Here is a 27,447-nt window from a genome sequence, read left to right as displayed (position 1 = left end):
GAACCAGTTACAGACCCTTTTGGGAAACATAAATTGGGTTAGGAATTATTTGGGTCTGTCAACTGACTTACTTTCACCACTGTTTCAGCTACTGAAGGGGGATTCAAGTTTGTCCTCTCCAAGAACCCTTACTCCAGAGGCAAAGAAAGTCCTTCGGGAAATTAACTCCCGCCTTTCAGCCCAGCAGGTCCATCGGATGAGACCCGGTTTACCCACGGCTTTGATCATTTTTAGAGGGGAGAGACAGCCTTATGGTGTCATAGGCCAGTTGGATAATAAGGAGAAGAAGTTTCTTTTGTGGGAATGGATTTTCTTGAGTTTTCAGTTTTCTAAAACAATTACCACCTGTCTGGAGATGTTGGCGAAAGTTTGCCACAAAGGATGCTTAAGATTTTGGGAAATCTCCAGGCAGGACCCTGATTTTATTTATATCCCTTCACTAAATCTCAATTACGTTATTATGAAATACATATGTTTGATTTCCAGTCTGTTATGACAGATTATGTTGGGAAAGTATTGTATCACCCTCCAGCTATTCCGTTTTTACAGTTCTTATCTATTTCTCAGCCTCGGTTGCAGTTATTTTATTCTCAGGTCCCACTACAGGATGCTCAGACGGTTTTTACGGATGGTTCTGGCCGGACAGGGAATGCCGTGGTTGCTTGGCTGGACAACGGACAGTGGCACAAGGATGTGCACCAACTTGCAGGCTCTTCACAACTGGTCGAACTCTCAGCAGTTATAAGAGCTTTTCAGCTATTTCCTACTCCTCTAAACATTGTATCAGATTCTTCTTATGTAGTGGGCGTGGTATCAAGAATTGAAAACAGTTACTTGAAAGATATCTCCAACCAGCAATTGTTTCAAATGTTTTCCACTCTCTCAAGGGTCGTTCACCACAGGGAGCATCGCTTTTACATCCAACATGTGAGAGCACATACAGACCTCCCTGGTCCTGTGGTGGAGGGAAACAGGGTGGCTGATGAGGCAGCAAATTCAGAAGTTACTGTTAACTTGGCTCCAATTCCTAATAATTTTGAGAAGGCCAAATTATCTCTTAAATTTTTCCATCAAAACATTAAAGTGTTGCGAAAGCAGTTTCATCTCTCGGTCAGCCAGGCTAGGGCAATACTGTCTGCCTGTCCGGACTGTCAAAAGGTAACCCCGGTTCCAGCGGAGGGCGTTAATCCCAGGGGACTGAGTCCCTTGGACCTTTGGCAGATGGACGTGACACACGTACCTCAATTTGGCCGCCTTCGTTAAGTACATGTGTCGGTAGACACCTGTTCGGGACTTATTATGGCCACGGCGCATACAGGGGAGAAAGCCAAGGATGTTAAACGGCATTTCTCCCTTGCATTTGCTGTTATGGGCATCCCGACACGGGTGAAGGCTGATAATGGTCCGGCTCATGTTTCCACTTCGTTGAAGAAATTTTTTAATCTGTGGGGAATTTCCCATATCACCGGAATTCCCCACTCACCACAGGGTCAGGCGATTATAGAGAGCCCACCTTACACTTAAAAACATGTTAAAAAAGCAGGAGAATTCGGCGGTAGGGCTCTCCCCTCAAGAGAGGTTGAATAAGGCACTGTATGTATTAAATTTCTTAAATGGGCTCCACGACGATGCTCCCCCTGTTGAAAGACACTTTGGAGCGGGAAAGATGAAAAGGAATGAGGTGAAGGTCTGGTACAAAGATGTGGTGACTGGGGAATGGGTCGGCCCTGTTCCTCTGTTGACATGGGAGAGAGGGCATGTCTGTGTCTCCACAGGGTCCGGCCCAAGATGGGCAACATCTCGTTGTGTCCGTTTGCACCAGGACAACGCCAATGTCAACTGGGCAGAGGAAGAGGAGGAATGGCACCTGGACATTATGTTCGCTGAGGAAAAAGAGTTCTCATCTACACCTTAGTCGTGATGCTGCTGTGGAATGAAGCCAAGGCAAGGCAACAATCGACCCCATCTACAGTTACTACTTTGTTGACTCCACCGGTTCCGACTTGGGTGATGTTTTCTAAGCAGAACATATGGCAGAGTTTAGCACAGTCACTGAATACGGATTCCATTTGCTTATGAACTTTAGATCCATCTAATCCATTTAAAACGTGTCTAGTGGGTCTGCCTTGGTCACCACGGGAATGGGGAGAGTTTAGAAATCAATATGCCCCATGGTGTGATGACCATGACCACTTTAAAAACCCGTTTATAGATTGCCTCACTCGCCCTGATAGAACCTTACATATTAGAGAAAACTTTACGTATCAATGGCAAAGGCCTGAGGAGCTGGAAATTTTGGGGAGTGTAAGGGCCCCTTTGCACTTTTTCTTTACACCACAGTCGCAGATTGCTGAGGCACAGCTGATGGACGTTACGTGACCTCAGCCCTATGCCAATCTTAGTTTTTTTGGTGCAAGGACGAGGTCTCATATCGAATTCGTGTCCCCCCAGAATCAGTGGTCTTGCCCAAAGGGATTTTCCTCATCTGTGGTAAGAGAGTATGGAAGATGATCCCTAGGATGGCAACAGGGGGCCCTTGTACATTTGGAAAATTGACACTCTATAATCCGGCGGTATTTATGTGATCTGAGGGCCCGCCTCAGGTCCGTGAAGGAATAAATGTACAATCCCAGGTATCACTGCACAAAAGGTCCCTTAGGATCTGCAGGTATTTCCAGGGGCTAGCACCACCCCTTAGCTTTCATCCACCACCACCAAAGACAACTCCCCGACCAAGGACAACCCCCTGACCGAAGATAACAGTTGCAACCACAGTTAAACCTCACCCGCTAGAAGGTGTGCAACATCTGCATGAATTTACAGCAGAGTGCAACTCTATCATGCAGTTTTGGTCAAAAGGAAAAAACATTTGGGAGGGGGTCACTCATTCCTGCGATTGGTACAGTACATGCCCTGGACCTTCTAACAAAGATGGGTTGTTGGCTTGCCAAGGAAGCCAATGCCACTAGTGAAGCCTTAGAGGAACTGTTATTGGATACTCGAGAGAGTAAGAAAGCTCTATTGCAAAATAGAGCAGCTATAGATTTCCTGCTTCTAGTTAATGGCCATGGGTGCCAGGAATTTGAAGGGCTTTGTTGCCTTAATTTTTCGGACCATTCCACTTCCATCCATTCACATATCAATCAATTAAAATCATTGGTGCATGATATCAAGCAGGATGATGGGTTACGGCCAGAGGATTTGTTTAGTTGGTTGCCTTTTTAGGGCTTGTCAGCTACTGTTAAAAAGGTTATAATTTGGTTCCTGATAATTCCGTTTGTGATTTGCTTATTTATGTGTGTTTTCCCTTGTTTTTTCAAGTGTTTTCAAAGTATCAAGTTCTTCCAGGCCCCGCCACAGGCTTACCCGGTAATAGAAAATAAAAAAGGAGGAGATGTTGGGATAGACCAGGACTTTATCAAGTGGCAGAAGTACTACAAGCGATGGGTCGACGAAGACGCAGAAATTGGAGAGCCTGAGGCTGTGGGCTTGAGCTTTTCATGTATTGATTTCTCCCCTGTTAATGGCGTTGGTCATCAGGTCTACCCATAATGTTTCCCTATAGGAGTCCCTATCCAAGTTCTTCTTCCCAGAACCCCCTTAGGTTTTTCCTGCCAACCCTACCCTGATTGGCCCCAGTTTGGTGCACTGCAGTAGTTCTCCTTTTATGGCTCACTGTTCCCTATTGGTCCTTTCTCTGTACCTCCCCTTTGCTCATGTTTTGACCAATAGGATGCTTGACCCTTCCCCTTCCTCCTCCCATTTTCTGGAACTATCCCCTGAACCCTTTACAAGCCGGGCACCCCAATAAAGCTTGCTTCTTCTGCTGCCACCTGGCCTCAAGTGTGGTCCTTCCTTGGGGAGGCTGTGCCGGGCTGGGTGCAGAGGGAGCCATCCCAGCCTTCGAGAGGCGGCCTAAAAGAGCTGCTAGCCGATGGCCACCGTGCCTCTCGAAGCAGAAGACCCGCATTCCTGATTTAGTAGCTTTTTCATCCATCGATACAAGGCAAGGGAAGGGCAAGCAAGGCAGGGCAGTGGAACAGTAGGCAAGACAAGGCAAGGGAAGGCAAGGGAAGGCAAGGGAAGGCAAGGCAAGGCAAGGCAAGGCAAGGGAAGGGAAAGGAAGGGAAGGGAAGGCAAGGGAAGGCAAGGCAAGACAAAGCAAGACAAGGGAAGGCAAGGCAAGGCAAGGCAAGGCAAGGCAAGGCAAGGCAAGGCAAGGCAAGGGAAAGCAAGGCAAGGGAAGGCAAGGGAAGGCAAGGCAAGGCAAGGGAAGGGAAAGGAAGGGAAGGGAAGGCAAGGAAAGGCAAGGCAAGGCAAAGCAAGACAAGGGAGGCAAGGGAAGGCAAGGGAAGGCAAGGGAAGGCAAGGGAAAGCAAGGCAAGGCAAGGGAAAGCAAGGCAAGGGAAGGGAAAGGAAGGGAAGGCAAGGCAAGGCAAGGCAAGGCAAGGCAAGGCAAGGCAAGGCAAGGCAAGGCAAGACAAAGGAAGGCAAGGCGTTGTGGTTTTACCTTGACAAAATGCCAAGTATTCACCACAGCAATGCAGCCTTCTCCCCACCCTTCCAAGGGAAAGGGAGGGAAAAACTGAAACTTAAACCAGAAAGAGTTTCTGTATTTACAAAGAAAAGAGAAAATTGAAAGCAAAATGCAATATAACACGTAGCCACAAAAGCAAAAGATAATAACAACTCTACACCTCCCCACCGAACGGCAAAATCCACCACTCTGGACACCCCACTCACCTCCCGAGAGATACCCAAACAGAAGAAAAAGAGAAGCTAACAATAAAATGTTCACTTCCCCAAGATAAAGTAGCAGTGGGGTGGCAGTGAGGCCTAATGCTCTGACACGGTCACAGCATGTCCTCCCTGAACAGCGACCATGAAGAGAAGAGAAAGAAACTCCTCGTCCCCATTGCTTTTATACCGATTTGACATCATATGATCTGAAATACATCATAGGCTGTTTAATGGCAGCTGACCCATCCTGCCTCTGGGGCCTACAAGGCCTACTAAATTTGGCTTGGTCCTACTATAAAAGTAAAGCTTTAATCTGAGTTGTGGGGTTTGTCAAACACATCACATTCCACCCCTTATTTCATACCATATGATCTCAAAGCCATATCCCATTTCCATCTATCTCCTGCCCTTGAACAGCTCTTTTTCTTTTCAGGACTGTCTTCCACCCCTCTGGATGGCAGGCTTTGTTCTATCACGATGGACACTTGGAACAGGAAAAGCGAGTTGAGGAGACCAGAGAGGGGCAACACCTGGGAGGGTCTTTTGGGGATTAATCTTGATGTTTTGGAGGTTTTTATGGACACAGGATACCTCGTAACTTCTAGAGATGGACTTGGGCAGGAGAAATCCCCAACCCAATGTGCTCACATCTGTTTTTTCCCCCAAACCCAGAATTTCTCTGTCCCAGAGTTTGACTGGGCGGAGGAGGAGGCTGCGAGGAAGAGGAAGATGCCCCGGGACCCCCAGGCAGGTGAGGAGGAAGTCAGTGCCCTTTTGCCCCTCCCTTGCGCTGCATCTCCCAGCCCAGCATGGCCCCGGCTGCAGGACAGCCCCGCTGCCAACGCCGTCCTGCCGGGGCCGGGTTTGGGGGGATCTCCTTGGCCTTCCCTGTGGCCTGGAGGCAAATGCCCTGCCTGTCCTTGTTCCCTCCTGCCCCAGGCCCCAAGCTGAGCACAGAGAGCACAGAGGACAAATCCCCCCAGCAGAACCTGGTGGCAGAGGCTGTTTTGAACAGCTCCAGGATGCAGGAAGTCACTGGGGAGGGAAAGCCACGGAGATACCTGGGGGGTGGGGTAGGGTGGTGGTGGGGGCTCCAAAGCCAACCCAGGGTGCTCCAAGGGTGAAAGACCCACCGTGTGTGGGGAAGGCAGCTGAAGCTTCAGCTGGAGCTGCGACCTGGAAGTCTGTGAGCAGCTTCACTCTGGGGAGAAGCCGTACAAGTGCTTGGAATGTGGGAAGTGCTTCTGCTGGAGTTCCAACCTGATCCGCCCCTAGAACACCCACACCGGGGAAAGGCCCTACACATGTGGGGAATGTGGGAAGGGCTTCAGCAGCAGCTCCAACCTGATCCAGCCCTATGAGTGTTTTGAGTGTGGAAATTGGATTAAGATCAATTTGTGTCTCCTCAGGCATCAGCCCATGCGCATGGGGCAGAGGCCACTCTGCTGCACCAGCTGCAGGAAGAGCTTCAACCAGAACTCCAATCTTGTCACCCGCTGGAACATCCACACCGGGGAGAGGCCGTACAAGTGTGGGGAGTGTGAGAAGAGCTTCAGCCACAGCTCCAACCTCATGAACCACCAGCGCATTCACACTGTGGAGAGGCCCTGTGAGTGTCCTGAGTGCTGGAAGAGTTTCCCTGTGCCTTGACCAGATGCTGACACAGCCACCAGTAAGGGAGGCCCTACAAGTGCCCTGGCTGTGGGAAGAGCTTTGTTTGCTGCTCCCCAACTTCGTGACCCATCGGAGGACACACACTGGTAACAGATCTGGTGACCCACATTCCCGGTGATCCACACTGGGATCCATTCCTGGTCTCCACATCCTCCTGGTTCCCTGTAGGCACTTGGGTGAACACAGAGGGAGAAACATCCACAGGGACACAGACAGACATTGGAAATTCATCGGGAAGAGCTGATTTGTTGACTTTTGACCTCCAAACGTCTCTCCTGCTCCATCTAATTGTTTCTTTTGGTGCCATCAAGCAACACTGGATGATCTTTAAGGACTTTTCCAACCTAAATAATTCCATGATTCTAATTCTCTGTGCCCCCCAAGCATCTTCTACAGCCAAGGGGTGACAGACTGGGGCAAAGACCAAGAGTTTGGAGACAGTGGTGTGGAAACCTCTTCAAAAAAGGCTCTTGCACCCACCCAACCCAACCCCATGGAGACTCACATGATGCTGACATACAAATCCTTTTCTTTGGGCTTTGATTTTTATTTCTTTCATTTCATCCCTTAAAACCACCCCAAACTGGGGTAAAAATAAAGAAATCAGACAAAGACATGTAAACTCCAACATGTTATTGGGATTTGGGGGGAATTTGGGGATTCAGAGAGATGTTTTTGAGGACTTGGCTGTTCTGGGGGGATCTGAGGGAGGTTTCCCCAAAATTGGGGGTGCCCAGGCTGGGTGAACATGGCCATGATCTCATAGTTGTGTCAGCAGTCCGTGTCCCCCTGAGCCTGTCTGTTCTCCAGAAATTCCCATTGGCTGTTCCAGTGCCTGGCCTGGGTCTCCCCACATGGGCTGTTCCCCACCAAAGTTCCCAAATCACTGACGAGGTGCCCGAGCTGCTCCTGGTTGTAGCTGTACCTGTCCACCATCCTCCAGGCCAGGGCCTTTTGAGAAGTGACACTCAGCTTTTCCCGGGAACTGAAACACGCCTGGGGGTGCAGGGACACAGGTCATGGGGTGCCACTTCCTCTCCCCCAGCAGCCCCCAGCTGTCACAGCACATTGGGAGCTCAGGGGCCCACCCTGGACCTCCTTTTGCCACCCCACTCTGCCCCACAGCTGCTGCAGCACTGACTTCTGGGTGGGGGGAACACGCCCATCAGCTCCCAGGGATGGACAGGGAGTTTGGGGACCCCCCCAGTGTGGATCCATCCCCCACAGAGCCCCTGGGCTCAAGTGATGGAGGACAGGGGGGAGCCCTGTGAGAATCCCTTGTCTTCTGCTCCCCTGCCCCCTGTCCAACACCCCTTTTCTCCCATCTTGCACCCCTTTCCCATCGTCCCCACAATCCCCAGCTCCCACCCAGCTCAGTTTGGGAGTGTTGCTTCCCCCCTGCCCTGCTCGGTTTCAAAGTCTCACCTTCTTTCCCACTCAGTTTGGAGGTCCCAGTCCCCCTTTTCTCCTGCTCTCCCACCCTTTTCCCATTGTACCTTGAAGGGGAGCTGTTAAATATTGTGTACTGCAAAAGCTGCTAAATCGTGTGCATTCCAAATTAAACCTGGATTTATTAGTATGGACTGGCATCCAAATGGCAGCAAAACCAGTGTTGTACTTCTATTCTTTTTAATTCTCTCCACAGTGTCCAATTTCCCCCTGTAACCGGACAGGAGAACACAAACAGCCCTGGTGCCGCTGGGGAGCTGCGCTGACCCCAAGGGGCTGGATTTCTCCCTCCCCATCGTCCTGTTCTGCCCTTCCCCGGGCTGGCTCTGGCTCTTGCTCTGACTGGCGCTGGCCAGACGCCCCGGGGCTGCTCACCGAGCAAATGCCTTCCCAAAGAACAGGGACAAGTCCGCTTGGCATGGGAGGAAGCAACGGCAGGGCAGGACGAACGGGCGGGATGGGTCCGGGAGATGCTGAGCATCGGCGGCAAGGGGCAAGGTTGCCGCCAAAAGAGTTTATTTAATAAAGCGAAGAGGTAGCTGAAAAAGTCGGTGGCTCCTGCCGGGGCTGCTTCGGAGCGGAGGGGTTGCCTCCGGGGCGCGCGGGGACAAACGGGCGACGGACAAACGGACAAACGGCCCTGGCACTTTGGCGATAGCGGCGACAGCGGCGGCAGCAGCGACAGCAGCGGCAGCAGCGATTCGCTCTCGCACAGACTTTTACTCTTTTCCTCCTCTTCCTCTCTGGTGCCCCGCACCCTCGGTGTCCCTCTCCCGGTGTCCCGCACCCTCTCCCATTGTCCCTCTCCCGCTGTCCCTCCCGCGGTGTCCCTCTCCCTTTCCCGGTCTCCCCCTGCCCCTGGCGGCCCGGGCCATGGCCCCGGTGTCCCTCCCCCGCTCCGGGTCGGGGCCGCCCCGTCCCCGCCCCTGCCTGGCCCGGCGCGCTCTCGCCTTTGCCCGAGTCTCGGCGTGCCGGCTGCGGGGCTGCTGGACGAGCATCTGCGGCTGGCTGTGGGACGGGCTCGGCCTCGCCGCCCCTTGGCTCCGCCTGCTCCGGCTCCGGCCCGGGCCTCGATCCCGATCCCGATCCCGAGTCCGAGTCCGAGTCCGAGCCCGAGCCCGAGCCCGAGCCCGAGCCCGAGCCCGAGCCCGAGCCCGAGCCCGAGCGCTGCCTCTGCTGCGGGCCCGGCCCCGGCGCCTCCCAGGGCTGTCAGAGGACACCGGCGCCGCGGCCGCTGCCGCCTCGTCTGCGGCTTCCCCTGCCAGAGCTCCGCCGCTCGGCAGCGCGGCCGCGAGCAGCGAGCGGCCGGTGCCTGGGGCTGTTGGGGAAACCCAGCCCAAGGCGGTCGGGGATACCCAGCCCAAGGCGGTCGGGGAAACCCAGCCCAAGGCGGTCGGGGATACCCAGCCCAAGGCGGTCGGGGATACCCAGCCCAAGGCGGTCGGGGATACCCAGCCCAAGGCGGTCGAGGGGCGTTCGGGGACCGTGCCGGGCCCCGGGTCGAACCCTGCCGGCCACGTCTCGCCCGCAAGGAAGGCGAAGGAGCTCCTGTACAGGCGCTACCGGATGGGTTCGCTGCTGGGCAGTGGCGGCTTCGGCAAAGTCTATGCGGGGACTCGACTCGAGGACGGAGCCCCGGTGAGTGGCGGGGCCGGCGGCGGGCGGAGGAGGAGGAGGAGGAGGAGGAGGAAGAGAAGGAGGAGGAACATGAGGAGGAGAAGGAGGGTTGTGCGGGTCGGGCAGCGGGCTCAGTCCGCTGCTCCCCTTGGCTCGCAGGTGGCCATCAAACTCGTGCGTCGGAATCGCATCCGGCACTGGGGCAAGCTGGTGAGTGAGCGGGGCCAGCGGGAACAAGCGGGGCGGGACGGGACGGGAGGAGCCGAGCCCGGGAGGGTGGAAGCCGCCAGGACGCTTGGAGGGAGAGCGGGCGTGGGGTCAGTGCGGGGCGGGAGCATCCCAGGCTGGGTAAGGGGTACCAGACAGAGCTGTGACACATCATCAGTGGCACTGACGACATCGTGGTCCCCCCGCAGCCCGACGGCACCCGGGCGCCCCTGGAGATCGTGCTGCTGAACAAGGTGTCCACTGGGTTTCCTGGTGTCATCCAGCTCCTGGAGTGGTTTGAGCTCTCCAACGTTTTCTTGTTGGTGATGGAGCGTCCACAGTGGTCTCAGGACCTCTTCCACTTAATCCGGGAGTGGAAGTTCCTGCCAGAGGAGGTGGCCTGGAAGCTGTTCTGTCAAGTGCTGAAGGCTGTACAGCACTGCACCAGCTGTGGCGTCCTGCACCGTGACATCAAGCCCGAAAACATCCTCCTCGACCTGGCCACCGGCAACTTGAAACTCATTGACTTTGGATGCGGCACGTTCCTTCGGGACAGGGTGTACACCCAGTTTGCAGGTGAGCCCACACCCAGGGGGATGCTCCTGGTACCGGGCACCTCAGGCATTGCATGGCCATGCTGCACTGGAGATTCCCCATTAATCTGAGAGAGAATGGGATTAATTCTCCAGCCAAGTTGCTTTAGGATTGGGATGGGGCGGGTGAGCTATTGCAAGCCAGTCCCCAGCCTTGCTGACAGCCCTCACCACTCATCCCGTCCTGGGCTGGAGTGGGTACCGGGCGGAGCCAGCCTGATAAAAACACCTGTGAGGGTAGCAGAGAGGAGGGCTCAGAACTCCTGCAGCAGCTGGTTAGGTGTGCATGCCAGGAAGGTCATGGGCTGCTCTGCTCCCCTTGTTTGCCTTGTCTTATGATTAACTGTTGAGGGCAGTGCAGTGGGGCAGGGAGAAGGCAAGGCTTTTCCTCACCACTGGGTGGGTTTGTTCCTTGTGGGTAATGGTTGGGCCTTCCCAGGACTTCTGCTGCCCTCTTGGACACCGGTGGCTTCTCCTACAACCCAGAGTTTGTAAGCTGCTGTCAGGTGCTGGTGAGAAGGCAGCGGGTCCCAGCGTGTGGCAGTGGGGCAGGTGCCACATCCCCAGGGATGCTCAGGCGAGGGTCTGGGAGCAGGAAGCATCCCCCTGGTGAGCTCTGTCTGTATTCCATAGGAACACTGTCATACAGTCCGCCGGAGTGGATCCACCACAAATACTACCACGGCGAGGGGGCAACAATCTGGTCCCTGGGCATCCTGCTCTACCAGATGGTCTGCGGGAAGCACCCTTTCCTGCAAGGCTGGAGCACCACGGGGGGGCAGCTCCGGTTCCCACAACCGGTCTCTCGAGGTGGATACCCATCTTTGTGGCATGGGGGGAATAATGGTGTTGGGAGTTGGCAGCGGGCTCATGTGGATCCTGCTCTTGAAGCTGTTTATATCCCCTGGTTGGCTGGAGGAGGTGGCACATGTCCTGCCATCCTGCTCTCCTCCAAAACAGAGAAGTAATCGGGAAGTTTGGATGCAGCTCTGAGTGCCCCCAGAATGGCCTGGGCACACAGACAGTGGGACAAAGGGGACAGGATCCTTCTCCAGCTGACCGTCAGTTTCTGGTTTCTCTCCCCCAGAGTGCCGACACCTCATCAAGTGGTGTTTGTCCATCCGCCCCTCAGAGAGACCATCACTGGAAGACCTATTCTGCCATCCTTGGGTGCAGGGCATGCACCTGCCCTAGAAGGTGCTTTGTTTGATCGAGGGACCTGGCAAGTAACCGCTCCACACATCTCCTGGCAATAAGAAGCAAAGAAAACCAGACTTTTCTGGCATAAGTGTGGCACTAGGGGTAGATTAGCACATGGAAACACGCATCTCACCTCTTAGTGTGGGAGCTGAGCTGGACACCTGGTCTTCCATGCATTGCTGGCCACCATCCAACCTGGTTTTGCTCGCCCTGCTTTGCTGAGAGCTGGAGCCCTTGGCACAATGCTGACAGCCTGGTCTCGCCCACAGGGATGGAGAAGGAGCCCTTGGAGAAGCTGTATTGGGTGGGCCTGCTGCCAGAGACATCAAGGCCTCTTTGTTGACCTGGACACTGCCCACCTGAGGATGATGGACTTTGAAGCTGGCACCACCATCAAAGCTGTCTTCCACACCTAGTTTACAGATAAGTACACCCCCAGGGCGATGCTCCCAGATGTGGGCCTGGCTGGCTATTGAAGGTTCCCCCCTTTGCTGGTGGGAAATGCTATTAATTCTTCAGCCCACAGCCAAGCTGCTCCTTGGCAGGGGGTGGAGGGGTGGTCTGGGCTGGTTGTGAAATGAGAGCCTCACCCAGCCCTGGGCAGGGGCTGGGGCAGGGGGAGTGGGCCTGACAGAAACCAACACAAAGGTGGGGCTGCAGAACCTGTGCAGCGGCTGGTTTGGTTTTCAGTTGAGTGCAGAACAGGAGAGTTGGGGGGATGAGAAATTGAAGGGAAGATGACCTCTGAAGAAGGCCTTGGGGTTATTTCTTCTAGGGAAGATATGCAGGAGGGAGGAAGGGGTATAGGGGATGTGATAACAGCCCTGTGGGTGCAGGAGGCTGCTCTTTGGGGATGCTGCCTGGCTGTCCCCGCAGCTTCCATGGGAGCAGGTATAGAGGGGCTTCTTTGGTAGTAGAGAAGATTTCACTAAGATACTAAGCTCTTTAGCTCTAAGGATGTTAAGCATCAGGACAGGCCTGGGGGGCTGTGAAATCTTCTCAGAGACTTGTAAGTACAGATCAGACAAACAGCTCCCACCCATCCTGGTGGGGTAGGTGAGGAGCTGATACATAGCCCTGGAAGCTGGGCTTCTTTCCAGGGTTCCCAGTGGGGTGTCCTGCAAACCTGGCAGTGCCCTGGGCTGACTGTTACGTGGGATTAAAGCTAGTTGTTTTTGTCAAAGGAAAGGATGGTCATAGTTACCTGCCCCTTTGATGGGGGAAGCATCTTTGCCACAGATATTTTGGCATTTCTGTGGATCTGCTGAGACCCGGTGGGTCAGCACCCCTGTGGCAGTGTGGGAGAGGGAATAAATCCTGCACAAGAGGCTGGTTACCCCCATATTCTGAAGGGAAGCTATTTTTCCCTGAGCCCATGTGTCCAGCCATGTGCTATTGATCCCTGTGGATCTGATGTGTTATGATTCCTGTTGACCCTCAGCGGGCCGAATGGCTGAAGCTCTCTGACCCTCTGCTCCTGGAAACGCCAGAGCAGGAGCAGAGCCTGGAGCCCGACCTGCTGGAGAAGCTCTGAGCCTGCTGCCGGGAGTGGGAGTTAAGGAGGAGTGAGCATGAGGTGGGACAGCTGTTCTGTGTTGTGGTTTGTCTACAGGAGCATCCTCCTCCTCTGTCCTCAATCTGAGGGGATGGGGATGGAGGTTCAAAGCTTGTTGTTGCCCTGCTGTCTTCTCTCTTGGCCTATGAGCTCCAAGGTGTGGTCTCTGCTGTGGGACCTGCAGCTTCAGTGCTAACAGTGCCCAAGGCTGCAGAGCTTGACAGGAGGAAAAACACTCCTTATTTTGGCTGAAGGAGGGCAGGCAGGGGCTGGTGGGTGAGTGAAGGTCTCCCCTTGCAGGGTGGATGTTGCAGAGGACCCTGATGGGGTGCTACCATTTGTGTGTACTCCTGGGTCCTTTGACCGTGTCTGGTCCTTTGATTAATGTTCTTGTTAATATTTCCTGCCTGCTTTTGGTTTTGTGGCATTTTTCATGTAGTTTCTCCTCCTGACTGCTCTCCGTGGTGCTGCAGCCCCCCTCACTTGCTGGGACAGAGCTGTGTCCATGCTGGTGTGGGTCTCACCTGCAGCCTGGGCTCCTGCAGTGTGGGGCAGGCGGTGAGCCCCAGACCCACAAGCAGCACACTTTCCTTTCCATTGGCTCTATGGTTTCCTCAGCTTTTGCTCTGTGCCACCCTTTTTCTCTTTGTTTTATCACATTTTCCCTCTGACTCCTTTGCAGGTGGAAGAAGACCTTCTTCCAGAGGTGGCACCTGCTCAGCCAGAGCTCTCCTGTGCTATTCCTTTGATGGCAGGTAAAGGCAATGGAGCAGGAGGTTGTGGTCCCCCCAGGAGGCTTCTCCATGTGTGGCACTGTGCTGGCATGGGCTGGGAAGCAGCTCACCACTCCCTGGGTTTTTTTCCAGCAGCTACTTCTTGCTCCTTGCATCCCCCCAAGAGCTGAAAGGCTGCTCCTGCCTGGCTGCATCCCCCAGGCATGGGCTGAAAAGTGAGGGCTTGAGCCTCACATCCTTATGCAAAGTCTGAGTAATTTGGGCCTAATTAGCAGAGGTTCAGGGGATGGGTGCTGTGGGTGCTATGGGAGGAGAAGAGGAGCTGGGAGTGGGTGCTGGATGAGGGCAGTGCCTCTTGGCTGAGCCTCAGGAGAGCTGGCCCCATTCTCAGCAGTCCTGTGAGGGTGCAAAGTGGAGCTGAGTAAGGGGATTTCACACTTAGAGGGTTGAGGATTTTGGAAGGAGCTCATCCTGCTGAGTGCAGAGCTGCAGGGTGTCTGTTGGTGAAGCCCCAGCATTTCCCCCTCCCTGCTGCCTCTTTGATGGTTTTGCTTTGTCTCTCAGTGACCCCTCTAGTGCCCGTTCACCCAGAGCGCCAACAGACACCACAATGAGGGACATGATCCTACTCTGGTGTCAAGGGAAGAACAGGAGAGCTTTCCCTTCCCAGCTGGGCAGTGCATCCATTGGAATATCCCACTATCACCTTTCCCTGCTGATGCCAAATTCCTTTTCAAAGAGCTCTGCCAGACGGTAAAAAGGGTCATCAATCCTGATTGCCCTCTGCTGCTCTCAGGGCTGAGGCTGGGATCCTCCTTCCCTGGAAGGAAGTCCCAGGTGTGATGATCCCATTGGCTTGTCTTCTGCAAGCAGTCAGGTCTGCTCCCTGTGGTTTCTGCAGCTTCCTTTGCCAGTGCTTGGCCCATTTGTTCTTTGTGATGGCCATCCATGGATGAATCCATCCATCTTGGAAAGGCAAAGCCTGAATCAGGTGCCAAGCTGGGATCCACCTGGCAACCTCCCTCTCCATCCTTATAGCCTGGGCTGTCCTGCCTGACTCTTCCCAGCTGAGCTTGCCAGGCAGCATCAAGTTGAATATCCCTGAACATCCCTGTGGGTCTCAAGCATCTCCAGGCCATGTGGGAGCAGCTCATTGAAGCCAAGCCTGAGTGGGCTGGAGGCAATGCTGGCAGTGAAGCAAAGGCTTTGGTAGCACTGCATCCAAGAGGTGCCATAGTCTTTCCCTGTGAGGGGTGGGTCCTACCTGCCTTTTCTCAAGGCAATGGGAGGGGAATTTCCCAGTGCCCAGCATGTTTCTGGCAGGAGGCTGCCAAGCTGGAATAAGCAGGATTCCCCCCTGGGACCAATGTGTGTAAAATAAAACAAATGCCACCTGTTCAAACAGCCTTTGAAACAGAAACCCAACCCTGAATAAATCTGCTACAAGCAAGCAACCCATCCCTGGGTGCTGCTGTGGAACAGCAATAAAGCTTCCTGGTGAATTTTCTTTCCTGCTCAGGGTGTGCAACAGGAATGGAGGAACAGGCTGGAGGCCCCAGGCTCCTTTGAACTGCTGGTGTCTGCTGCTCGTGGGCTCTTTCCATGGCATTCCCCTTGTGAGTTCCTTTGCAACCTCAGGCACATTCCCAGGAGATTTTTTCCCCTCTGTCTTTCCCAGCCCACCTTCCTTGAAGCCTCTGAAAGGCTCCTGCTGCTGTGCTGTGTCCTGCCTCCTCCCTCACCTGCTGCCTGTGGTCTTTCCTCATTCCCCCAACTCCTGCTGATGTGTAAGGGAGAAGGGGAGAATTGCATATGACAAGAATTGCCTGATGGAATTACAAGCATTATAAAAATTGTAAATCCCTGAGGGTCTTTTTGCAGATGGAGAGCCTGGCAATGAACTTCCCTGGAGTGAAGGTTACCAGTATGACCAGTGGTCCCAGCCGGTGCCACCCCAGGGACCCAGCTGCCATGAGGATGTGTCCCTCTGGTCCCCAGCACCTGCTCAGGCCACAGCATTGCTGGTGCTCAGTGTTGGACAAGAGCTGCAGCCCTACAAGGGATGGCCACCCCTCCAGGAGAGGGTTTTGCTGAGTCCCCTCCACAGCTGGTGCTGCCAGCAGGTGAGTGTTGCTGCCTTGTTTCTCTGTAAAACCCACAGAATGCCAGAAGGTTTGTGTGGGGAGGCACTTAAAGCTCATCACGTTCCACCCCCTGCCATGGGCAGGGACACCTTCCACTAGACCAGGTTGTTACAAACCCTGTCCAACCTTGCCTTGAACACCTCCAGGGATGGGGCACCCACAGCTTCTCTGGGCATCCTGTGCCAGGGCCTCCCCATCCTCACAGGGAAGGATTTCTACTTTAGAACTTGCCTTTAAGGTGCACCAGTTCAGCCTTTACCTCCCTGTTGCTGGCAGGGACCAGGGACCAGAATGGCCTTTTGAATCTCTTGGGGAACATCTTACCCAGTAAAAGGGTGACCATGCTGTGGGATGGGATGATGGAAGCCCTGGAAATGCTTCTGATGGATACATTAGGGCTCCTTGGGTCATACCCTGACTGTGTCCTTCCCTCTGGTCTACAGGAGAACCTGGGGAGCCCTGTGGTAACCTGCTGTTGCTCAGAAGGGTGCAGCCAGTCCTCCCAGCAGAGCAGGTGAGTCAGAGGGGCCATCCCATTGCGAGTCCTGGGGGCATTTGGGACTTGCTGTCATGTCATTCCATGCACTGAACTCACAGAGAATGCTCCCATCCATGGTGTCAGCTGTCCCTGAAAGATTAGGGGAGCCCTCTTCAGCCTCCCTCCACTGGAGTGCCTGGCTGTACCGTGCTGTGTGTGCTCCTGCTCCTCACCAGCTATGTAAGGGATGTTCCTTAGGGATACTCTCCCCTAATCATGGCACTCTGACCATGCTCTGTGCAGCTCCTCTGGGAGCAGCACGTGGCAGCTTCATTCTCTGATGCCAGAAGGAGCTAAAGATGAGGATGGGGACTGTCCCAGAGTCCTCCACTGTCTCCTTGGATGACAGCCATCCTTCCTTGGAGAGCACAGCTGAGGACTCTGCCGAGGAGGAGGCGGAGAAGCCGCATGAGGCCAAGGTGAACATGCTGGAGCCGGTGTCAGCCTTATGCTCTGAGCTTGCCTGTCCTTGGTGCCAGCTCTGCCCATGGCAAAATGGTGCCTACTCCCAGCAGGTGTCTGGGTGGCCATGGCATTCTCACCTCCTCATGCTTTTCCTCTCTTTTGCTTTGTGACAACCTCCATTGTCCAGAGCTCTGGATTCAGGTGGTTTGGCTGCTTTTGGTCGAAACTCACAGAGGAAACTTCTTCCAAAGCCGCGTCCGAGACAGACTTGGACTCCCCCCATGTTGGAAGCACAGGTAGGGGGCAAAATGCTGCCCTGGCCCTGGTGACACCCCAGGTGACACATCTCCCCATCACCTGCTGCTTCTTCCTCTGTACTTGTTCAGAGGCTGTGCCATTGCCCAGCTCTTGATGGCCATGTCCCTTTCTGTGCTTTTTTAGCCTGGAAGTGAGTCCTTCCTAAACAGTGGTTGTAACTTTCTAAAGCCTCTTTGATGCGGGAGGTCCTGTGAGCCCTTGGGAAGCTGTACTGGGATCGCTGGCCCTCGGCTGGAGTGGAACACAGCAGCTGTGAGTGGCAGCACTGTTGTCAGGTTTGAGGAGCTGAAAGGATGGGCAAAGCTGTTTTGCAGCTGTGCAGGGTCATGCCAGTCCCGGGCAAGTCCTCAGTGTGTGACATGGATGATGGTGGGCTTGGAGAGAGATGTTCTCTTGAAAACTCTGTGCTGGTCGAGAAAGACCCAGAGTGTCAGAGCAGGAAATGTGTTAAAGTGTCAGGAGATGAAGAAGAGAGGGGGAGCCGTGGAGCTTGGTGTGCACTGGTTTTGTGGGTGTTAGACAATAAAAGGAATAGAAGAGAGGTGCGAAAAAAGCAGCTGTGGGTGCTTTGGGCTATTTGTGCCATTGGCAGCAGGCAGGGCCGCAGGTCACACACAACTGGGGCGAAGCTTCCTGAGGTTGTGGTGCACCCAGAGCTGGTGGTGCCTGCATGGCCACAGACACTCACAGCTCTACTCACCCTCCGGGTGTGCCCCAAGGCCAGGCCACTGACCTGCACTGGGCTCAGCCATGAGGTCCCTCTGCATGTGGCTTGTGCCTGGGTGGTACATAAAGGCTTACTGGCTTTATGCCTGAGGTCAGGGTGAGGCGCCAGCACTACCCAGGGTGCACTGCAGTCTATGTTAATGTCCGAGCACCCATTGGTCAGAAGGGCAGCTGGGGGTGTGGCGGTGAGGCGGCAGCAGTGGCCTGGCAGAGCCTGGGCAGCAGCCTGTGGTGCCCAAACCTGCCCACGCACACTGTGGCCTCGGGGAGCACTCGGGACGGCGAGTGGCCCTGTTGGCAGCAGGCTGGGGGGCCTGGCATGGTGACAGAGGTTGGAGTTTATCCTTGGCCTCTGGGCATGGGGGCAGCTTGCTTGCAAAATAAGTGATGTTTCCTTCAGGGTGGGCTCTTCTGCCATGGCTTGCACATATCCAGGGCTTTCTCCTGCCCACACTCCTGGCTGTTGTTCTACCTGCCCAGCACAGGCTGCCATTTGCATTCAGGAAATCTGAGCAGGATCCGGGTGCACCCAAGAGATATTTGATCTTCATTTCCATGGCTAAAAGCCTGTGTCGTTCCTGGATCCAGGCTGAGCTTGATGATGTGATCAGGGTGGTCAGGGCCTCTTTTTGCTGTTCCTGGAGTTTCTGGGCTGAACAGAAGGGGAGGGAGGAAAAAGGAAAGGACATCAGTGCTGTGTTGACAAACATGTCCAGGTCGGTGTTATGCCTCCAATATGTCAGGATAATTTGGAAGCAAATGGAGTGTGCATGGCAGATTGCCCGACTGGTGCCTTTTCTTTTGCAACTTCATTGTTGATCTGGAGGGGTAATGCTGAATCTTGATTCCCTCTCTAGACCTGAGGCAGGGAGAGCCTTCTGGCAAGAGTTACCGGGACCAGCGCTACTCCAAGGGCTACTGGCCCAACCTGGCCACGGACCCTCCAGGGCAGGAGAGGTAAGGGTGGGGAGTCTGGGCAACCTGCTGTGATCATCTGCTGCAAATGTGCAGGTTTGCGGCTGGTTCCAAAATCTCTGACCTTCAGCGTGTCTCCTTTGCTCCCATCTGCAGGATGCAGACCCAGGACTCCTGAGAGAAGAGCTACATTTTGGCTTCTGGGAGGGAAGGGGCAGGGGGAGAAACTCTTGGCAGTAGTTCAGAAGTTGAGGGGAGGCTGGTGGCCAGTCCCAAGAAGTAACCCCAACATGGGCAGGGCTGGGGCATAAGAGGCTTGGGGATTTCCCAGAGATCTGGGCAGCAATCCATGTGTCCCCACTCCAGCTGAGGAGAAAAAGGCCACTTTGCTGTGTTGCATTCAGTGCCTGACAGACCCTGGGGATTATTACAGTGAGTTGTCAGTGTTTATGAGCTCCAGCTGCTGGGCTGTCATTCCCCAGCTGAGGGGCTGTACTCTCCTTTCTTCCAAGTAACAAGTGATAGGACAGGAGGAAACAGCCTCAAGTTGTGCCAGGAGAGGTTTAGATCGGTCATTAGGAAAAGTTTCTTCCTCGAAAGGCTTGTCCAGCCCTGGCACAGACTGTCCAGCCCTGGCACAGACTGTCCAGGGAGATGGTGGAGTCACCACCCCTTAAGGAATTTAAAAGAGGTCATGTTAGGGCTAGGAGAGCTGTCAGACTAGAGATGGCTGATGTAAATTACTGTTCAAAGCTGTTGGGTATGAGCAGGGATGTGGCAGGATAAACCCAAGGTGCTGCAGGGCATGAGCAGGGAAGTGGCTGTTCTGCTCCTGCTGGGCACTTTCCAGGAGCAGCAGAGCTGTCCCACTGTCCTAAGTGAGGAAAGCAGAGATGTTCTTGGTTTCTCACGCACGTTTGTGTTCTCCTGTCCTCGCAGCCTTTGGGCCAGCCCAGCCTGCTCCTGCAGTGCCACGAGTCAGGGCTCAGCTGCAGCAGCCACAAGCTCAGCCAGTCCATCCGTGATGGTGCTGACCATGATGGTCCCTGTGCTTCCCTGGACCTGGAATGCAGAACAAAGAGGTGAGGCGTGATGGGGTGCCTGACAAGGGGGCAGCAAGGGAATAAATGGCTGTTGGGAGGAGATTGGCTGTCTCACAGCTTGGTCTGATCCTGGAGGAGGTTGTGCAGGCAAGTGGCGTGACTGGGGGGCTGTGGGGTGGTGGCACGGTCTGGGGGCTCTGCTCGGGGGGCTGCAAGACCTGTTGTTCATGTCTGTTGCTTTTGAGGACGCTCTTGCGTAGGAAGGCCAGGAGAGGGCTGCTCAAGGTGTGGGATAAGGTGGGAGCTGGTCATGTCCTCCAAAGTGGATGTGGTGTGAGGTCATGTTTTGATAGGATTCTTGAGTCACATTTCTGCCTGAAGGAAGGTGCAAAGGAGACTGTATGTCAGAGTCAATAATGTGGATTTTATCAAACAGTAAGTGTGAAGTAAAGAGAAAGAGAAGCACATAGGAAGGGGAGTGTTGGGGAGGAGAGAGAGAGATACCAAGCAGATGACAGTCACCACCTGTGGATCCAGTGGTGTCCTGTTGGTCCTTCTTCACCCTGGGTTTCTGGGTGGTGGGGGTCCTGCAATTGTTCGTCTGGGGGTAGCACCTTTATACAGTCCAAGTTGTGGGTACCCACAGGGTGGTCATGGGTGCTGTTCCCATAAGCTGGGGTGATGTGTGTGATCAGTTGCTTCCATTCTCAGTTTGCTACAGTGGGAATTTTTGTCTGGATGAATTGATCAGGATCTTCTAAGCAGATCTCCCCTTGCCAGGCCTGGCATTAACCCCTTTCTCTGGCAAATTCCTGCCCTGTGCTTATGTCAAGTTCCTGCTGGGGTGGCTTCTCTTCTGGCAAGTTCTTTCTGTGGCCTTGACAGTGTTGGAGACAGGCAGCTGTGCTCTCTAAGTGCTTACAGGTCAGTGTGAGGGGACTCACAGTGGCCTTTGTGTCCTTGCAGGGGGTCCCTTGGTGTCCACCCCCCGACCCCGGTGGTTCCCCTCACGTTCTCACAGCCGCACACGTCGCTTCGGAGCTGGAGGCCAAGCTGGTGCTGGTATGTCCCCACCCCTCTGCTGAGGGGCAGCTGGCCCACGGTGAGCTGCACTGCCTTCAGGTCTGACACAACCTGGAGCCCCAAAACACCCTCAGTCCCCTCCCTGGAGTGGCTTTTCTTGCCCTGAGCGATGCAAACACCATTGATCACTCAAACTGCCTCCTTAGCAGCCTTCTTGTCCCCTGCTCCCATCTTCTCCATCCCACATGGACTTTGGAGTCTGCACCTGGATGTTGCTTTCAGCCTCCATCTCTGTAACCCTTGGCACCTGTGACCTGCTCCCAGTGATCCCTTCTGATGGGGACAGATGTGCTCTGGAACTCTGGGAGGGACAACTGCACTCGCCTTCCTGAGGTGCTCCAGTGCAGAGGCCGTAGCCATGCCCTGAGTCTGCTACAGCCTTCCAGTCTCCTGGTTTTCTTCCCAGAGGAGGCAGATGCCATCTCAGCAGGCGTTTCTTTCCTGGACCTTGGCACTGGGTGCATGTGATGGTTCAGGGTCTGTGCTCTGGTGTTACCTTAAGACAGCCCAGAGAAGGAGTTCCCTGGCACCACTGAGCCCTTGGCCAAGGCACTGGCTTTCAGCTCGCCCAGCTGGGGCTGTCCTGCTTGCTGGAGTCCAGCTGCTGACCTGGCTTCTGTTTCCCAGGCAACCCTTCATGGCCCAAAAGAACTGGAGGAGCTACGAGCCTTCCCAGGGCCCCTGGCCAGGTATGCAGGTCCAGGAGCTGTGTCCTCCTGGCTGTCTCCTTTTGGAGGAGATGTGAGCTCAAGGCAGCCTCTCGGGACCTGGGGTTTTGTGTTATCTGCAGAGGCCACATCTAACTTTGGGGTGGGATCCCAGCCCCTTTGATGCAGTGTGGGTTGATCTGGATTAGGGGAGATGTTTTGGGGTTTTTTTCTGAATATTCATATGGTGTGGGTTCCCTGTGGTTTGTATGTCTGACCTTATTTGATAGTGATGTCCCAAAAAATGATTTTTTTGCTTCTCTTTGTATGTCTAAAGCCCTGGGTCAACCTGTGGTTAAGCTTTCCTGTGCTTTTTGTCTCCTGAGACTTGAGCACTGCGGGGTCAGACACAATGTGTGCCTTCATCCAGTGTGGGCCATGGTGTGTTGCACCCAGTTGTGTCTGTATTGCACTGGTCACACCAGTGTGTTTCTGGCCACTCAAAGAGAAAAAGAAAAGCTATTTCCTGAGCAAAAAGCTGCATATACCCAGAGGCTGGGTAGAAGTCCTGGAGGTCCCCCTCCACTGTGCTCTCAGGAGACCCCCAACTGAAACATTGAGTACAGTTGTGTCCCCAACATAAGAAGGACATGAGGACTGTTGGAGGAAGTCTGTAGGAAGGCCATGAAGTTGATAAGGATGCTGGAGCAGCTCCTCTATGGAGGCAGGCTGAGAAAGTTGGGGCTGTTCAGCCTGGAGTAGAGAGGGTTGTGTGGAGACCTCACAGCACCTTCCATTGTCTGAAGGGGCCTACAGGGCAGCCAGAGAGGGTCTCTTCATCAGGAACTGTAGTGATAGGACAAAGGTGAGAGGCTTCAAAGTGAGGGTGGGTTTAGATTAGATATTAGGAAGAAAATCTCCCCCTGAGGGTGGTGAGACTCGGGCACAGGTTGCCCAGAGAAGTTGTAGCCACCCCATCCTATGCAAGTTTTCAAGGCCAGGTTGGACAGGGCTTGGAGCAACCTGGTCTAGTGGAAGGTGTCCCTGTCCACGACAGGGGGTGGATTGGGTTGATCTTTAAGGTCCCTTCCAACCCAAACAATTATGATTCTGGGTTACCACTTGTGCCAAAGGGTACTTGGGAATCTCCATATAATATGCTGGTTTGGTTGAATCAGGATCGACATCTTCACCCCCAGTCTCTCTCCCCTGTCTCATCTAAGCAAAGGGGAAGCAGTAACATCATTGAAAACAGTCACGTTGTGACTGTCAACCCACTGCTGAAGGTAGAAGTGCAAGGAAAACGCTGTCAATTCCCCTTGGCAGTTGTCGTGAGGTGGCACTCAGCATATTGCATTGCTCTGCCTGCTGCATACCAGCTCCCATGGGGGCAGAGGGTTCATTTGAAACACCAAAGGTGATTATGCAGCTGTAGGAGCTGGTTGAACAGATGGGTCTCAAATCTCAGCAGTCTGGCAGATTAAAACAGAGAAAAGTAGACATCTCCAGAGAGGCAGAAGAATGGAAAGAAATTGCTTACAGGAGTACAAAAGCAGCTAATTAGAATGAAACAGAAGATAATAAGGGAGAAATTTTGGCAGTGTCTCAGAGAATGGTTCCTGTCAGTGAATATATTAAGCAGAGGTAGAACCTCTTAAGGGGAGGGATCGAAGGACACCAGTTGGTGGGAATACATCAAAGTAGACAATACAAAATATTAGAAACCATACAACTCTAAAGCAAAATTCCACTGGAACTACATCTAGTCTAGTAGCTCTTTCCCATCTATATAAGCTAAGCTTTAATTAAGAGAGAAGAGTTATAGCCATGAGTATACTCCCTCATGGATGCTTTTCCTTTGATTCTTAATGTTATTATTATTCCTTCCTACGCAGCACCTGAGCTTTGGAAGCCTGGCTAAAGTTTTGAATGAGACTGAAACCAGTTTGGAGAGTACTGTGCCCAGAGAAGAATGGCAAGACAATGCCACCATGGAGCAGCACATGACAAAAAACCCCTTATTTTGGATTTCCTTCACAATTACGTGAACCCTCACCTTCTCCAGCATGACCAGAACAAATTTAATCTTCTGAAGAAGTGTTACTTTTACTTAAAGATTGAGCCCAGACACCTGTACATGAGAGACCAGAACAGTATCATGATTTGCACTGATATCTTAAAAATAGCAAACCCCTGCCAGCTCCAGAAGGTTAAGAGGGTGGAAAAGAACCAGACTGAAATCCAGCTGGCACTTTGAAATGAGCTGTTGGAACAGTTGAAATGAGGTCAAAAGGAGTTGAGCCATTACACAGAGACCTGTGACATGGCAACTTTCCTCTGCCAATGGAACTTGACTGTAAGGAGAGTGCTCAAGCTCTCCATGCTCTTCAGTAAACTCGTTGCCCTAGAAGAGCCAAGAAAGCTCCATGTCAAGCACAGTTTGGTGTCACAGGTAACTCTGGGAGGTGCTGCACACACTCACATTAGTATTTCAATATTGTCCCAGTTCAGCAGGTGGGACTGGTTTATCACTGTGTGTGATCAAAGCTATGTATTCTACCCCCTCTATTCATTGCCTAAGAACAATGGAGCATTTGCAGCAGCTGCCCAGGACACACCTGACCCCTCAGACTGTGAGCTGGGTGTGAAAGACATGTGTGAGGTAACAGCTGTGATAACTCCCCTCCCTGGAGTCGTTAGCACCTTCACACCAGCCTGATGGGGCGTGTCTGCTAATGGGCCATCAACTATTCCAAAATACCCCATGACACAGAGTTAGATCACCCTTTGTGTGACTCTCTGCCCTGGGGGAGGTACTGGGTGCTCCCACCTGGACCTGGGGGTACATATCTTGGGGTAAGAAGACCTCAGGGTCACTCATCAGATCCAGAGGAGGACCAAAAACCTCGTCAGGAGGAGACCACCACTTTCAAGCAGCCTGCGACTGTCAGCTGCACCAACAGGTTTTCCACTTTGGACTTTTACTTTGGACTTGGGGGAACCACAGAGGGTTCAGCACAGGGGCTAAGAAACCCTTTTGTGCTTGTGCCCCAGGGTGCTGGGTTAGACTTCTGGGTTTTTGTGGGTTAAACCCAATTTTCTCTTTGTGCCATTGCATTTATTGTAATATTGTTATTAAATTGTAACTCTGACTTAGAATCTCTTTTGAGTTGCATTCATATCTCCTGCCAGTTTACCTTTAAAGCAGCACATCTTTTGGCACCCAACGTTGGGCTCGAGAGAGAAGTCAGAATTACAATTTCATTTTAGACATTTGTGTATTTGGGAACAGAAGCTCCCTAATCACCACGTTGCTTGGGGTGTTCATGTGGATGTTGTACCTGAGCCTGTTCATATTTCCACGTAGGGGGAATTATTTGCCTGTTTTGATGCTCCTTTTAAGATCAGGGATAGGGATCAAAATTGCTTTATTTATATATTATGTTTCTGTCATCATAGCATGAGATGCAGTGAGTTTCATTGTGAGTGTATCCTCAGTCCTGTTTGCCTGTCCTGGCTTGGGTTGGTACCTCTGGGGTCTCATTAAAAATCGCACCCAGCCTGGGGGGGAACAGGAGGGAAGGGTTATTTCAACCCTTTCACTTCCTTCTCACCCTTCAGATCTGCTACAACAGTCTTTGAGAATATTGCATTTCCTTTTGATGTTAAGGATGGCATAATGTTGTTGGTGTTGCTTTGTCTTGTCTGTACCATCTACAAGATGCTTGGGGGCAGAAGAGGGGCCTGCTAGGGAGGCTTCCTGGAGGTCTGCTCTAGGAGCTGATAATGCTGAGTGGCACGGAAAGTGGGAGGACATGGGCCAGTGTTTGGAGAGTTTCTCCCCTCAAGTGATCTGGAAATTCACCCCTGAACAGCTGCAGGACCCTGTTAAAATAATCAGCTGTGTGAAAGGCAAAAGCTCTGGCAGCCCCAGAGATGGGCAGCTCACAGCAACCTGCTGGGCCCTGGCACTGCCCACCGGACACTGCTTGGGGTGGAACAGCATCGTCAGGAGGAGGGGAAAAGGAGCAAATCCACAGGCACCATGTCCACCCAAACCACAGCTGAGCCAGAGGGAAGAAGAGATACACAACCAGCACCATGTCCACCCAAACCACAGCTGAGCCAGAGGGAAGAAGAGATACACAACCAGCACAATGTCCACCCAAACCACAGCTGAGCCAGAGGGAAGAAGAGATACACAACCAGCACCATGTCCACCCAAACCACGGCTGAGCCACAGGGAAGAAGAGATACACAACCAGCACCATGTCCACCCAAACCACGGCTGAGCCACAGGGAAGAAGAGATACACAACCAGCACCATGTCCACCCAAACCACAGCTGAGTCAGAGGGAAGAAGAGATACACAACCAGCACCATGTCCACCCAAACCACAGCTGAGCCACAGGGAAGAAGAGATACACAACCAGCACAATGTCCACCCAAATCAGGCTGAGCCACAGGGAAGAAAAGAATAGAATCAATCAGCACCATGTCCACCCAAACCTCAGCTGAGCCAGAGAGGAGAAGAAATCAATCAAGCAGCACCATGACAACCAAACCACAGCTGAGCAACAGGGAAGAAGAGATACACAACCAGCACCGTGTCCACCCAGACCACAGCTGAGGCAGAGAGGAAAGGAAATCAATCAACCAGTGCCATGTCCACTGAAACCACAGCTGGGACAGAGGGCAAAAGAAATCAATGAACCAGCACCATGTGCACCAAAACCACAGCTGAGCTACAGAGGAAAAGAAATCAATCAACAAGCACCATGTCCACCAAAACCACAGTGAAGCCAGAGGGGAAAAGAAATAAATCAACCAGCACCATGTCCACCCAAACCATAGATGAGCCCGAGAGGAGAAGAAATCAATCAAGCAGCACCATGTCCACCCAAACTACAGCTGAGCCAGAGGGAAGAAGAGATACACAACCAGCACCGTGTCCACCCAGACCACGGCTGAACCAGAAGGCAAAAGAAATAAATCAACCAGCACCATGTTCACCCAAACCACGGCTGAGCCAGAGAGGAGAATAAATCAATCAACCAGCACCATGTCACCGAGACCATGGCTGAGCCAGAGGGAAGAAGAGATACACAACCAGCACCATGTCCACCCAAACCACAGCTGAGCCAGATGTCAAAAGAAATAAATGAACCAGCACCATGTCCACCCAAACCACAGCTGAGCCTGAGAGGAAAAGAAATCCATCAACCAGCACCATGTCCACCAGAACCACAGTTGAGCCTGAGAGGAAAAGAAATCAATCACCCAGCACCATGTCCACCCAAACCATAGATGAGCCAGAGGGAAGAAGAGATACACAACCAGCACAATGTCCACCCAAACCACGGCTGAGCCAGAGAGGAGAATAAATCAATCAACCAGCACCATGTCCACCCAGAACACGGCTGAGCCAGATGTCAAAAGAAATAATTCAACCAGCACCATGTCCACCCAAACCACAGCTGAGCCAGAGGGCAAAAGAAATCAACCATCCAGCACCATGTCCACCAGAACCACAGTTGAGCCTGAGAGGAAAAGAAATCAATCACCCAGCACCATGTCCACCCAAACCACAGCTGAGCCTGAGAGGAAAAGAAATCAATCACCCAGCACCATGTCCACCCAAACCATAGATGAGCCAGAGGGAAGAAGAGATACACAACCAGCACAATGTCCACCCAAATCACGGCTGAGCCAGAGAGGAGAAGAAATCAATCAAGCAGCACCATGTCCACCCAAACCACAGCTGAGCCAGAGGGCAAAAGAAATTAAACAACCAGCACCATGTCCACCCAAACCACAGCTGAGCCACAGGGAAAAAGAGATACACAACCAGTACCATGT

At 53.2% G+C, this 27,447-nt stretch overlaps 1 protein-coding gene across 1 annotated transcript; it reads left to right on the top strand.

Moving 5' to 3' along the window:
* The first annotated feature begins 8,736 nt into the window (after positions 1 to 8,736).
* On the top strand, positions 8,737 to 25,691 carry LOC139683629 (serine/threonine-protein kinase pim-1-like). The gene is made up of 20 exons (XM_071578948.1): positions 8,737 to 8,956; positions 9,041 to 9,183; positions 9,295 to 9,501; positions 9,640 to 9,690; positions 9,897 to 10,263; positions 10,914 to 11,090; positions 11,368 to 11,502; positions 11,750 to 13,056; positions 13,718 to 13,790; positions 15,289 to 15,385; positions 15,651 to 15,892; positions 16,357 to 16,427; positions 16,739 to 16,870; positions 17,044 to 17,152; positions 17,298 to 17,426; positions 18,758 to 18,857; positions 19,755 to 19,897; positions 20,825 to 20,960; positions 21,569 to 21,630; positions 23,484 to 25,691. The coding sequence occupies exons 1-7, from the start codon at positions 8,737 to 8,739 to the stop codon at positions 11,472 to 11,474; spliced, it is 1,272 nt and encodes a 423-aa protein (XP_071435049.1). The 3' UTR covers positions 11,475 to 11,502; positions 11,750 to 13,056; positions 13,718 to 13,790; positions 15,289 to 15,385; positions 15,651 to 15,892; positions 16,357 to 16,427; positions 16,739 to 16,870; positions 17,044 to 17,152; positions 17,298 to 17,426; positions 18,758 to 18,857; positions 19,755 to 19,897; positions 20,825 to 20,960; positions 21,569 to 21,630; positions 23,484 to 25,691.
* The last annotated feature ends 1,756 nt before the right edge of the window (positions 25,692 to 27,447 follow it).

This window comes from Pithys albifrons, chromosome 29 (assembly GCF_047495875.1).
Source record: "Pithys albifrons albifrons isolate INPA30051 chromosome 29, PitAlb_v1, whole genome shotgun sequence".
In the NCBI taxonomy this organism is placed as follows: domain Eukaryota; kingdom Metazoa; phylum Chordata; class Aves; order Passeriformes; family Thamnophilidae; genus Pithys; species Pithys albifrons.
Note: the sequence above shows the minus strand (reverse complement) of the source record. Positions and strands in the feature narration are given on the sequence as shown.

What these genes read in the sequence shown, in the direction of transcription:
- LOC139683629 (XM_071578948.1), top strand. Translation starts at nt 8,737, where the DNA reads ATGGCCCCGGTGTCCCTCCCCCGCTCCGGGTCGGGGCCGCCCCGTCCC. An exon ending in GACTCGAGGACGGAGCCCCG is followed by an intron (nt 9,502 to 9,639) that starts GTGAGTGGCGGG and finishes CTTGGCTCGCAG; the next exon opens with GTGGCCATCAAACTCGTGCG. An exon ending in TCCGGCACTGGGGCAAGCTG is followed by an intron (nt 9,691 to 9,896) that starts GTGAGTGAGCGG and finishes GTCCCCCCGCAG; the next exon opens with CCCGACGGCACCCGGGCGCC.